Genomic DNA, 14,038 nt, shown 5'->3' with positions numbered 1-14,038 from the left:
ACAGACCTCTGTTGACAAAGTAGTGTCTCTGCTTTCTAATATGCTGTCTAGGTTGGTCATAGCTTTCCTTCCAAGGAACAAGCATCTTTTAATTTCATGGCTGCAGTCACCATCTACAGTGATTTTGGAGCCCCCCAGTATAAAGTTCCTCACTTTTAAAGTTTCCATTGTTTCGCCATCTATTTGCTGTGAAGTGATTGGACCGTATGCCATGATCTTAGTTTCTGAATTGAGTTTTAAGCCAACTTTTTCACTCTCTTTCACTTTCATCAAGAGGCTCTTTAGTTCTTCATTTTCTGCCATAAGGGTGGTGTCATCAGCATATCTGAGGTTATTGATATTTCTCCCAGCAATCTTGATTCCAGTTTGTGCTTCATCCAGCGCAGCATTTCGCATGATGTACTCTGCATATAATTTAAATAAGCAGCCTTGACATTCTCCTTTCTCAATTTGGAACCAGTCTGTTGTTCCATGTCCAGTTCTAACTGTTGCTTCTTGACCTGCATACATATTTCTCAGGTGGCAGGTCAGGTGGTCTGGTATTCCCATCTCTTTAAGAATTTTCCATAGTTTGTTGTAATCCACACAGTCAAAGGCTTTGGCATAGTCAATAAAGCAGAAGTAGATGTTTTTCTGCAACTCTCTTGCTTTTTTGATGATCCAGTGGATGTTGGCAATTTGATCTCTGCCAATAGTTTCCTTATTTCCTCATCAACTCCCTTCTAGCTTCTGCCTTTTTCAATTTACCTGTGTACCTTCAAATAGTTTTTCCCTTTTTAATATTTTATCCAGAATTTACAATTGTTATGTTCAGGAGGATTAGTCTGTTATAAGCTATCATTACCACAATGGTGACTAGCCCATTTTTCAGTCTCAATATTGTACTATCTTTATCTGAAAGGAAAATATTTTCTATTAATATGATTATGTTAATTGCTGCTTTCCAATGTCTTAAGTGATTATATTTTAAAAAACTTTTTTGTTCTATTTCTTCAAGTGAGATTAAAAGACAGATTTAGATGAATTCTGAATTATGTAATGCCTTCAGGGGCTACACGAATACCTAAAATATATTTGTAAATGAAATAAGCCAAGTACAAAGAAAAACTATATGAACTCAGAGGAAGAAGAGATCAGAGGTGATTTCCTAGAGGATATTACCTTTAAGGCAGTAGTTAAAGAGTGATAGTAGCCAGAGCTAAGAGAGAGAAAGAGGGAGAGACAGCGTTCCAGAAGAAATCTCATAAACAATGCAAAAAGTAGGAGGTTTGGAGGCTCAAGTCTTACTGGTTATAGCTATAATTTTTAATATAATTCAAAATCAATACTATGGTGTGAACACACTGCTATATATAAAAATATGGGTAAATCTTACACCAATTTTAAAAGAAAAAAGTCAGATACAAAAGAATACATACTGTAACAATCCATTTAAGTTCAAAAACAGAAAACTTATAGGTGGTAATGGAATTCAGAATAGTGGTTACCTTTGGGTTATGGAAGCAACTGGGAGGGAACCTGAGTGAAGTCCCTTGGGTGCTTGCAATGTTATACCTCTTTTTCTGAAGGCTGGTTACCTACAGAGTTCACTTTGTAAAAATTTATCAATTGATGACTTTATGATTTGTGCCTTTAAATAATATCACACTTCAATAAAATGTTTATGTGAAACAAAAATGAAACCCAGTTTCTGGTATCAAGAAAAGTTTATCATGTGTATTTCCATATATTAACATGTTAATCCCTCACAATGACCTTATGGAAGTCCAGTTATGCTGATTTTTATGTGAAATTGAATTATATGAACTTGAAATACCATGATGTAAAATAATAAATTCTGGCTTTATACACAAAATTTGAAATGATTCAAATCTCCCCAAGTTAAAAAAAAATTTCATTTTCTTACAAAGCTGGATCAATCTGAGCAAATTTAAGATCTATTTAAGCTTAAGGGAGGTACCACTTGAGTAGATAAAAATATCTTGTGTAATTCAGGATAATACAAATAACAGATGCAACACTAGTTAATGCTTTTTGGTGTCACAGTTTCAGCAGAGCAGTGTTGGCTGACACAGCAGCTCTACAATGCCAGGTACCACACACTTTCCATTTTATGGCTCTGTCCTACTGAACAGGCAATTTTCTATCTTGTGATCTAAGATGACTGTGACTCTCCCACCGTCTTTCTGTAGTCCTACCAGGAGAATCACTGCAGTTTCTATACTGCCAGCCAGAACTTGCCACAAAGACATGGGAAGCTACAAGAGGGCCTGGGAAACGCAGTTTCTGGCTGAGCAGTACATCGATGGTTCAGCAGACGTCTTTGCCATACTTGCCATTCCTTGTCTAGTTGTTTTGAACTATGTGAGTTTACAATTATAAAATGTCTCCAGGAATAGATCCTTTACATAAAATTCAGCTGCTCTGTAGATAAGAATATTCCTATTTTACAGAAGATAAAACTGAGACTCAGAGATAGTAAATGACTTATGCCTACCCTGTACATTGCTAAGTAAATGGCAAAGCTGGGACGCAAATACAGTTCTCAAACTCAGGATTCTTGCTTTTGTGCTACAGAAGCTTCTCCAGAGAGTTTTTCTACTAGTTCCAAGAATACTGGTAATCCTTATGTTCCCAGTGAATTTCAGGTTCTTGATGTCTCATTGGGAAAGAATTCAGTGAGAGACAAAGTGATAGGTAAGAAGTAGACTTATCTAGAGAGAAACACACTCCACAGACAGAGTGTGGGCCATCTCAGAAGGTGAGAGAGCCTCAAAGTGTGGCATGGTTGGTTTTTATGGGATGGATAATTTCCTAGGCTCATGAGTGGAAGGATTACTCCCATTATTTCAGGAAAGGGGTGGAGATTTCTCGGAATTTGGCCATGCCCACTTTGGGCCTTTATGGTTAGATTCACATCCACTGGATCATAGAAAAAGCAAGAGAATTCCAGAAAAACATCTACTTCTGCTTCATCGACTACACTAAAGCCTTTGATTGTGTGGATCACGACAAACTGGAAAATTGTTAAAGATATGGGAATACCAGACCACCTTACTTGCCTTCTGAGAAACCTGTATGCAGGTCAAGAAGCCACAGTTAGAACCAGACATGGAATAATGGACTGGTTCAAAATTGGGAAAGGAGTACATCAAGGCTGTATATTATCACCCTGTTTATTTAACATATATGCAGAGTATGTCATGCAAAATGCCAGGCTGGATGAAGCACAAGTTAGAACCAAGATTGCTGGGAGAAATATCAATAACCCCAGATATGCAGATGATACCACCTAATGGCAGAAAACAAAGAAGAACCAAAGAGCTTCTTGATGAAGGTGAAAGAGGAGTGTGAAAAAGCTGGCTTAAAACTCAACATTCAAAAAACTAAGATTGTGGCATTTGATCCCATCACTTCCTAGCAAATAGATGGGGAAACAGTGGAAACAGTAACAGACCTTATTTTCTCGGGCTCCAAAATCACTGTGGACAGTGACTGCAGCCATGAAATTAACAGATGCTTGCTCCTTGGAAGAAAAACTATTACAAACCTACACAGTGTATTAAAAAGCAGAGACATCATTTTGCTGACAAAGGTCCATATAGTCAAAGCTATGGTTTTCCCAGTAGTCATGTATGAATGTGAGAGTTGGACCGTAAATAAGACTGAGTGCTGAAGAATCGATGCCATCCAAGTGGTGCTGGAGAAGACTCTTGAGAGTCCCTTGGTCAGCAAGGAGATCAAACCAGTCCATCCTAAAGGAAATCAAACCCTGAATATTCATTGGAAGGACTGATGATGAAACTCTGATACTTTGGCCATTGAAAAGACGACTCATTGGAAAAGACCCTGATGCTGGGAAAGATTGAAGGGAAGAGGAGAAGTGGATGACAGAGGATGAGATGGTGGGATGGCATCACCGATTCAGTGGACATGAGTTTGAGCAAACTCTTGGAGACAGTGACAGAGAAGCCTGGCATGCTGCAGTCCATGGGGTATCGAAGAGTAAGACACGACTGAGCAATTGAACCACAACCATGGTTAGCCTCAGAACTGCCATGGTGCTGGTGGGGACGTTCTTTAGCATGCTAGTGTATTACAACAAGTGTATAATGAAGGTCAAGGCCCACCGGAAGTCGAATCTTTGGCCATCTTGGACCTACTTGGTTCTAACCATTTCTTGGCATGTCCTATATCTATGTCATTCTTTTAAATGTGCCTTGCCCTCTCCCCTCCTGTTTCACTTAGTCTGAGAGAAGGTGAGACTCCTGCTATCTCTAAATTAGATGGCACTTGGAAAGGAGTGAGATAGGGCACAAAGTGGTAGGACTTTACTAGGAACTGACAACCTGAGATGTGTTTGCTTAAAGGTTCAAGAACTCAGGAATCAAGAAAATACAGCATGAAGCACTGGGGCATGAGGGTGACTTGCATTTCAGTTGTGCCTCTGAACTACAAGGCAGATTATACACGTGTTCCAAGTATTTTCCCTTTCTGATTTTTAGTTTCCCCATCCATCAGATGAGGATTAGGGTTGGGCCAGGGTTGCTGAATATGGTCATGAAGGTTGTACATAATTTCTTAAATTCACTAAGCAGGAGATTCTGGAGCAGAGTAGAGGGTGCCCCATAGCTCCTTGCCTCACCCCGCCTCAGCCCTTAGAAATACTACTGGTATTTTGAGAATCCTCAAAATATTGAGATCCTCAGAAATACTACAAAATCTGGAGAGAAGCCTTCAGGTAATAGAAAGGTGGAAAAAACCCAGAATACCCAGTTAGCACATGTTGCTAGGATAGAAAACACACTACTGCTGCTAAGTCACTTCAGTCGTGTCCGACTCTGTGCGACCCCATAGACGGCAGCCCACCAGGCTCCCCCGTCCCTGGGATTCTCCAGGCAAGAACACTGGAGTGGGCTGCCATTTCCTTCTCCAATGCATGAAAGTGAAAAGTGAAAGTGAAGTCACACTAGTGCCAGAAAATGGGGGACAAGATACTGTATCAGAGCAAGTAGAGTGTCTGGACACAGCTGCGCAAATATGTGCAAGGTGAAAAGAAAGGATATGGTCACTACCGATCTGTTATATATATGTCAGTATTTCACCAACAGCTAACAAAAGAAAGGAAGGTGGGGAGGGAGGGAGAATCCTGGGCTTCAAAAGACAAAGCCTAATTTAAGGAAAACATAACTCAAGGAATTTTGTGAGGAGGAATTTTCTCACCATTTCTTCACATTATAGCACAGTTGATAGGGACATAAATAAAACTAGAGCTCAACCATGTGATGATAACATAGCAGAATGAGATTAAAAAAAGAGGTTGCAGACATAAGGAAATAAATCGAATACCAAAATACTTTATGGAACTAATAAATACACTATAAATAGAAAGAACAGAACAGACACTGCTGAATACTGAAATATTGACAGGGAGAAAAAACTGTAACCACAGTACATGCACTCTCATCTGATAAAGGAAATTAATTTGAAGTTAATAGATATGCATATTAGTTTGTTACCAGCTAAGCTGCTGTAACAAAGAGATCCAAAGAAATAATGCCTTATATAAATTAGTTTCTTTCTCACTCACAAAAAAATCCACAGATGAGACATCCAAGGCTGGCAGGATCTCCTCCAGGAGGTCATCCAAGATACAGTTCCTTCTGTCCTGATGCTCCATCACCTCCTCATCCCTGTGGTTATAGGAAATTCTCATTTCAGTGGTTGAAGCTGGCTCCTTTCCATACCCGTGTTTCAGTCCATAGGAAAGATAAAAATAGTCCAGGGAAGGCACTCTAAGGGATGCCCTAGACGTTATACATATCACTTACGCCACAGTTTTACTGGCGACATTTAGTCACAGAGGACACTGGGAAAATGTGGTCTTTAACTGGATAGCCATGTGCTCAGCTAAAACTCAATGTTCTATTCTAAAAGGAGCTGGGAGAGAACAAATAGTTAGGAACCACAATATGAAAGATAAAGATGAGCCAACATTTAAGGACACGTGATTTCCCTCACAAAGAGAACCCAGCAAATGAAAGAGAGGACGTACCTGGTGCTGCAGTGTAAGAAGATGTTCCAGAAGTGAAAAAAGAACTGAATCTGCAATATGAAGGAAAACACTGAATCCCAAGAAAGTCTGATTTAGAATATTTAATAGAAAGGTATTTCCTAGTTAAACACCTGAACTTGAAAGAGGAAAAATGCTTCAGACATCTAGGCAGAAGGAAAAAAATCACCTATAAGGGGTAAAAAAAAATCAGGCTGCTATCAGATTTCATTATATTCATTGTGGAAGATGGCAGTGCAGAGTTTTGAGAGAAGAGAGGATGGCCCCAGGTGCAATTCAAGTGTAAAGGCTCAGGGAAGCAAAATATCCATGAACACTTGTTGGAAAGAACTGCTTGACAACCAAAGCTAAGCAATCTAAAACTCCACAAAATAATGCAAGCATAGTGAAACCATGCCAGAAGAACTGTTGATAATCACTGGATCCATTCACATGTAGAACTGATGCTAAACGATCATAGCAATGATGGTTTCAAAACAGAATGAATATTATAAATCTGGACAATGTAAAAAGAATACAATACAAAACTGGGAGGTGAGGGAGAGGAGATGGAAGTAGCAAGAAACTTCTCATGTTCTCATCTTCTGAAGCTAGGATTTATTATCCAAAATAAAAACATGTGGTTAAAAAATGTATATATACATAAATAGGTAAACAAATAACCTAAATATTTTTTCATAATCACCTTTATTGAACATGTAGCAGGAGTCCACAAATCACTGCCTGAGGGCAGACTGCCTGTTTTTGTAAATTAAATTTCAGTGGGACACAGCTTCATCCCTTTGTTTCCATATTGCTTATGCTACTTTCCAGCTATAAAAATAGACCCCAGAGAGCCTAAAACATTTACTCTCTGGCCCTTTAAGAAGAACTTTGCCAACCCATGCAGAAGAATCTTTTTTAACTCACAGGAATCATGTGGTAAAGAAATATTTATTTGAGGCTTAATAATTGGTTGGGTTTAATTCAGCCTTTCCCCTTCCTATGAAATTCATGTCAAATTAAGTTTAATAATGTAATATAAATCCTATTTTTTTAAAATAATAAGTAAATCATCCCAAGGTATCAGGGATAATGAATCATCTAGTGATATTTGATATGGTTTCTTCAATTTTCACCTCTGTTTTTATTTGGAATCTTTTTAATGAGCATATATCATTGTTACCAGAATAATAAAATAGAACATTTTTTCTATTTGAAATCCCTGGAAGCAAATATACCAAGATACTAACAATGATTAATTCTGGCTGACAGGAATATGATTGCTGTTTTCTTCTTTAAGCTTTTCTGTATTTTTTAAATATTGAAAAAATTTTAAGCTATTATGGAAGATTTCCGCATAAAGTGATAAGAATTCTGAATTACAGTTTTGGAAATGGTAATGAGAAGTACCAGATATGAGAGACATTGTTCTATTTATAGTATGATTCTTTTATTAGCAGCATACAAACCACAAAGCACAGTTCAGTATAAGTATCAAACACAACATAAAAGAGAAGCCGGAATCAGATGATGTTCAGCTTCTGTTAGGCAATCAGCACTTTCACATGGTTTCTTTAATTTGCATTTATCTACCTTTCCCGTCTCATCCACACCTTATCCTCCTGATACACACAATATACTCGAGCCACATAGAGACCTTCACCTTCAGTGAAATGTTCATGCATTTGTGTGCTCTTTTGCTTTCTTGCCACCATTCTTTCTACCTATAATTGCATCCTGTTCTCCACGTGATATAATTCAATGCTTCTTTTAAGATGCAATTTAAATATCACTTACTGCAGTACATCTCAACCTTGGCTGCACATCAGAATCACCTGGGGAGCTTTGTAAAAATACCGAGGCCCAGGCTCCAGCACAGCTATTCTGGTTTAACTGCCCAGGGTTGGGGCCCAGGCAGCAGTATTTTTAAAAAGCTCCCTGAGTAATGCTAATATACAGCCAGTGTTGAGAGTCATTGCAAAGCCTTCTGCAATACCAGCAGGCAGAGTTAATTACTCCCTTTTCTGCGCTCTCATAGCTCTTAGATTTTCCATTGCTCATGAAATTTAATGCTTACTGTATTAAAGTTAGTGTTATATAGTAAGTGCTCAGTAAATGCTGAGGTTGTTACTGACCTTGTTCTTCCAACCGGGCACATGCAGGAGTGGTTATCCTTACCATGGGAACCCGACAGCAGAGGGGGCTGATGTTTCCCATCCAGAGATCCTGTCTGAAGGATTTACTTCTGTAAACTCACCAGGATGTCACCCTTCTCTGCCTCCTACACACACACCCCACCTCACTGCCTTTTCAGCACAGCCCTAGCCCTTGGGTCCAGCTTTTACATTGTTGAGATTGACGCCATGTAAAGAATGAAAGAAACCAGCGTTATGAAAGTGCTGACAGCCTGACAGAAGCTGACCGTCGTCTGCCTTCCCCCATCTCCTTCGTGTCGCACTTTACATTGTGTTTACTGTCAGATCTGCTACTTTAGCTTTCAAGAGCACATTGTCAGGTGTACTTTGTCAAAGGCTTTCAGAAAATCCAGATGAACGATGCTGTGAGCCCCGATACTGCCAAATCTATATTTTACACCTTCACAGTGTTTGACAATTTTATTCAAGTGGAATCTTTCTATCTTCCTTCGATTTACCTTTGCCTCCCTGACCCTGAGATCAGACAACTGGAGACCCTTCTGTTTTTGATGCTGAGCATCCTCGTCTATGTCTGCACCATGTCTGGATCACAGTACACTGTATGATTATCTCAGCTTCCCTGGCTAGGAGGAGCTCCTGGAAGTTACTCCTATCTGGAAGTGAAGTAGCGGGAGGAGAGCTGAGGATGAGGAAAAGAGACCAAGGAGCACACCAGCAATGCTGAAGTTCCACAATCGCACAATGCGCATGCGCACTCTCATCAGCACAACTCGGAGCTCTACCCTTGCTTCTTCCCGCTTGCCTGGAAGGAAACTGACTGCATTAACAGTCTGCTCTTTCCTGTTAAAAATCCTATTTGTAGTCATTTTAAACCATCCTCTCCAAACATCGCCAAAGGGTTTGGTGTCCATAAGATGGTGTTACTTATATTAATAGTTTCCCTTAAGTACCACATCCTGGCAGTGGAGTTCTAAAATAACTTTGTTCACAGACATTTCTCAGCCAGTAAATATTACTTTTCAAAGTGATTTTCTCCCTGGAGTCTTGATGAAACTTTCCCTTTCTTTTTCCTTAAGGTCACCATGACCTTGATGAACTAGAAGATGAGCTACTGTGGAACCCAATGGCAAATTTCACTAATGCAGAATCAGATCAATCTTCAAATTGAATAATCTTTGCATATCTAGTGCTCTACCGTGACCTGAGAAAAATCTAACCTTTCTGACTTGGTTCTTTATTAAAATCAGTAGTTAAATAGCAAACCATTACCTAGTTCCCTTGGAAGTTATGCAAATTAATTAATGTTTGGAAAATGACTGGGAAATTTTAAAATCATCTCTAAATACCAAACAGTTGCATCTTCCCTGATGAGAGGGCCTAGGTAATTCATAACCTCCTATAATAAAGGTAAAAATACTGTGCTTGGCCTATATAATTACATGTGATTTATTTGCAATACATATAATATTTGAAATCTAGAAAGCATTTAATAGAAACAATTCATATTTCGTGACTATAATAGAAGCACTTAATGACTTTAGGAAAAGTAATCATCTACTCTAAGTGATCTATACATCACATCTTTAACTATTTCTAAGATCTGCTAGAGTCTGCTCCGAGTTTATCCTTAACCTGTTAATGTTGACTGATATGTTTATTATTACATTTTCCCAGTTTTTATTTATCCTCAAAACTCTAATGTGTATTTCCTAGAAAATTTGCCTGTACAAAACTTTGCTGTATTCAAAACCTCCTCTGTCAAGATTTAGCACTTTTATATTATAGTCATTAAAATTGAACAAAATCTTAATAGTTCCTTTATTAACTACTATACTGACTTTGCATAGTGGAAATCACAACATGTTAATTGGATTTAATTAACTATTTTAAATTACACAAACTCCTGACAGTAGACAATAGCACAGGGTACCTGTGAGCAATAAAATTGGAGCTGATATTTCTACTTTATTAAAACTTAATGAAACTATTCATATTCATAACCTTATTTATTGTTTACAAGAAGAAAACTGTGTTCATTTTGAAGGCAAAAATGTCTGCTGAAAACAAATTTTTGATCATTTAGGTGAAGGCTCAGAAGTTAATAAAAGGCTCCACTATATCCAGCCTCACGGTTCTACCAGCTTCTCATCGCACGGATCCCTATTTCACCCCAGTGCCAGTCTTACAAGCAGATGCTAACAAAGGTTAGTGATTCAGATAAGCATTTTATATGTTTAGGAACATAAGGGGAAGAGCTTTGAGGTGGGATTGGGGGCCTGAGTTTGAATTCAGACTCAGATGCTGATTCTCCAAGGTGACTTTGGACAAGTCAAGTCCTCACTGTGGCCTGAGTTTCCTTCTGTGTAAATCAGAAGGTTGGACTAGATGACCACCAGAGTCCCTTTCCACTTCTAAGATCCATTATTCTATAGATTTTCTATTGATTTAGATTTTGGTATATTTACATGTTAAAATTATTATTGTATTTAGGTGATATTATAATTTTTAAAGCTTCTGAGCAGATAGTTTCTGATCCTTTTCTGATAATACTTAAAATTTTATTTTAATATATTACTACATAAAAATATGAAGCCAGAAATGAATGTAATTATTAAGTGAACTATGCAGGTCTTAGTCTAAATACTTATACTAATACTTAGACTTATACCAGTCTAAATACTTAGTCTAATATTGGTTTGTGAAACCAGTAGATTTCTCATTTTTTAAGCAAAAGGTCACGTCATCTTTATCTCAATATCCTCAGTGCTTAGAACCACATCTAGCATTTTGTAGATACTAAATAGTTGGTTGAATGGATAAGCAAATGACAGTGTAAGTGAATGACTAAAGACTGAGTGTCATAAATGTAACCCTCTTTACTTCTCCCTGCTACATAATTGGCTGACGTGTTAAAGAATGCTTAAGTGGATCCCCTTTTGTATCTCAAATATGAGCAAGTGAGATGATCTTTATTTCTGTCTCACTTTCTAACTGATGTCTGGGGTGTTTTAGATCTAAAGTTGGTTCCCCAGGGTTCCTCTGGTACCTGAAGATTTACAGGTTCTCCATTTTACAGCTCCTGTATCCTGTCTGCTGACCCACTAGTGGTGGTACAGAAAAACTCAAGAAGGACTGCATCATTATAAGCCTCTTAGTTGATTAAGCCTCCCACAACTGAAACAATTACTTTCTTAGTTACGAACCCTGGTTGTTTAGAAATATTGGTGACACATGGTTTTAGTTAGTTTACATTATATTTACTCCCTGGGAAAACTCCAGGGAGTTTTTATTTCTTGCTTTAGAAAAATTTATATTCTTCCTGGGGTCAAATTAAGATGAATGAATGGATCAACCAACCGATTTATCCTTGCTTTAGCAATAGATACAGTAAAAAATTGCTGCAAAACAAAGGTAAATCTAGAGTCATAGCAACTTGTTCCAGAAAAGCATCACATTTTCATCCCTCAGTTATCTGCCAGAGAACACATGGCCTACCATAATATTTGTAGTTAATCAACCAATTAATCAACACATTTATTGACTACTTGCCATATGTCTGGTACTGTGCAAGGTAATATGAATGCCAGGAAAGCACAAGCCACACAAATGCTGATACGGTGCCTAAATGTTTACCTCTCCTGATGCTCTGAACTGTCATTGGAGTCACCCCAGATCTATACTAGTCCAGCATGTGGTGAAAGATGACCAACTCCCAGAAGAGAGGATAGTTTTGGAAAATGCAAGACAAACTTCCCTACTTTTTCTGGAATTATCTTGCTAAATCCAAAGAATAATGTCTCCACCCCTATCCCCACCCCTAGTAAATGATTAAGAATTTAAGTCTTCTAATAAGAAACCAAATTTTCAGTTCAGGCTCTGTGAAATCTCAGGCAAGTTGTGCTCCAGTTTTAGAATAAACTGTGTAAACGAGACATGCCGGATCTAGCCTCACCTCCACTCTCATCTCACTCAGCTTTCTCCGTGCTCCAGCCACAGGGGACTTCTCTCTTTTCCTTAGCAGGCCAAGCACGTTTTCACATCAGGCCTTCACCAGTCCTCTTACCTCTGCCTGTAAAAGTCATTTCCTCAAGCATCCGTCTTTTTGCTTTATAGATGATCACAATTTGTAATTATATATTAATTTGTGAATTTATTTTGTCTTCTCCATCACTAAAGGCTCCATGAGATCTGTCTGGTTCACCATTGAATCCCCAGGCCCCAGAATAGTTCCTGACATATAAAAGGAACTTACATATTGGTTGAATGAATGAATGAGTTTTTAATGAATGAGTGAATAGATGAATTCTAATTCCTAATCTAGTCAACAGGAATGTGAGAGTGCTATGAACATTTAATGAGACAATGGTGATAAGGGATAATTTTCAAAAACAGGTAAAGTCCCTACTCTCTCACAAATGAACACAAGTCAAAGATTTTAGTTGTTTAACTCATCAGTTTGAAAGAGAATTTGTAAGATGTCACAACTGGTCTAAAAGAGAATCCAAAGGACATATCTTTGTAGATCAGGAATATTGAAATAAATTTGTAAACACAAGGAAAATTGGCATTTGCATGGGAGGAAGGAATGAACCTTCACCAATTTTTTTCATGTCTATAGATATGAATTATTTGCATTATTATCAGTTTTTTCCCCACAAGTTAACTTTAATCTCTGCAGAGTTGTACAATAGTCAAAGACTAGATTCAGATAATTCCTGGAGGCATTCCATTGAAAAGTATTCAGTAATCTCTTTTGCTCATTCTAAAACATTAAAAAAAAAAAAAATTCCTACAATTGTGCCCCAATTTGATGCAAAATGATCTTTAAAAATTATTCACAAAGTTAAGTCATTTCATTAGGTTTGGTCTGATTATTTACACAGGTGCAGCAAGAAGGTTAATCACCACATAGGCCATCTTAAGTTTGCTCTGTTGGAAGGAATCTCAGATTGAACTTTTAAAATCCTCTATTACTTGCTATCCTGAGACTAGAAAATCTGTCCACCAGATTTCAACTGTAGGACCTATAAATTTGGGTACATTCCTCTCCTCTAGAGATGCTCCCCATATCCTAAGGTTCTTGAGCCTGCTGGGAAGTGACATTACTTTGCAACTGTAAGGATGGAAATCCTGTAAGCCAGGCCAGTTTTTCTAGGAGGGTTTTGTAGGCTTTTGGTTCCATAAAATCAAGCTTAGTCCTTTAAATGTAATTTGTTACACCTGATTAATAGCATCATTGTTAAATATGAAATTCCAGGCAAGTTCTTGGTTGCATAAGCAATTTTTTCAATTCTATCTTAGTAAAAGAAGAAAGGATTCTTATTGCATCTATGCAAATAGCCCATATTGCCATGAAAAGTAAGGAGGCTCAATGAGCTTCTGAATTTGGGAGGTGAGAGGGAGCTCATCTAAAGTAGTAGAAGTTCAATTTCCTTATTTTCTGGGGATTTTAGGAATATTCAGTTCCTGTAAGTGCTCATTTCTCTATGTAAGTTAATCAGAACAAAGTTCCTTTGAGATTTTACCATCTAATTTATTAATACCACCTGGAGACAATAAACATTCTACATTCATAATGAGAAATAAAGATCTTTCTGAATTACAGATACATAGGCATTCAATGATGAAAGTGAAAGAGGAGAGTAAAAAAGTTGGCTTAAAGCTCAACAGTCAGAAAACTAAGATCATGGCATCTGGTCCCATTACTTCATGGGAAATAGATGGGGAAACAGTGGAAACAGTGTCAGACTTTATTTTTTTGGGGCTCCAAAATCACTGCAGATGGTGATTGCAGCCATGAAATTAAAAGACGCTTACTCCTTGGAAG

General features: G+C 37.9%; 1 protein-coding gene across 1 annotated transcript in view; it reads left to right on the top strand.

Annotated features, from left to right (window-relative positions):
* IQCH (IQ motif containing H) overlaps window positions 1-14,038 on the top strand; it is a 230,139-nt gene that overhangs the window by 64,609 nt on the left and 151,492 nt on the right. The window contains exon 6 of the mRNA XM_010834520.1: window positions 10,295-10,415. Coding sequence (XP_010832822.1) covers window positions 10,295-10,415 — 121 coding nt within the window. The remainder of the gene's footprint in view (window positions 1-10,294; window positions 10,416-14,038) is intronic.

This window comes from Bison bison, unplaced genomic scaffold (assembly GCF_000754665.1).
Source record: "Bison bison bison isolate TAMUID 2011002044 unplaced genomic scaffold, Bison_UMD1.0 scf7180017864034, whole genome shotgun sequence".
In the NCBI taxonomy this organism is placed as follows: domain Eukaryota; kingdom Metazoa; phylum Chordata; class Mammalia; order Artiodactyla; family Bovidae; genus Bison; species Bison bison.
Note: the sequence above shows the minus strand (reverse complement) of the source record. Positions and strands in the feature narration are given on the sequence as shown.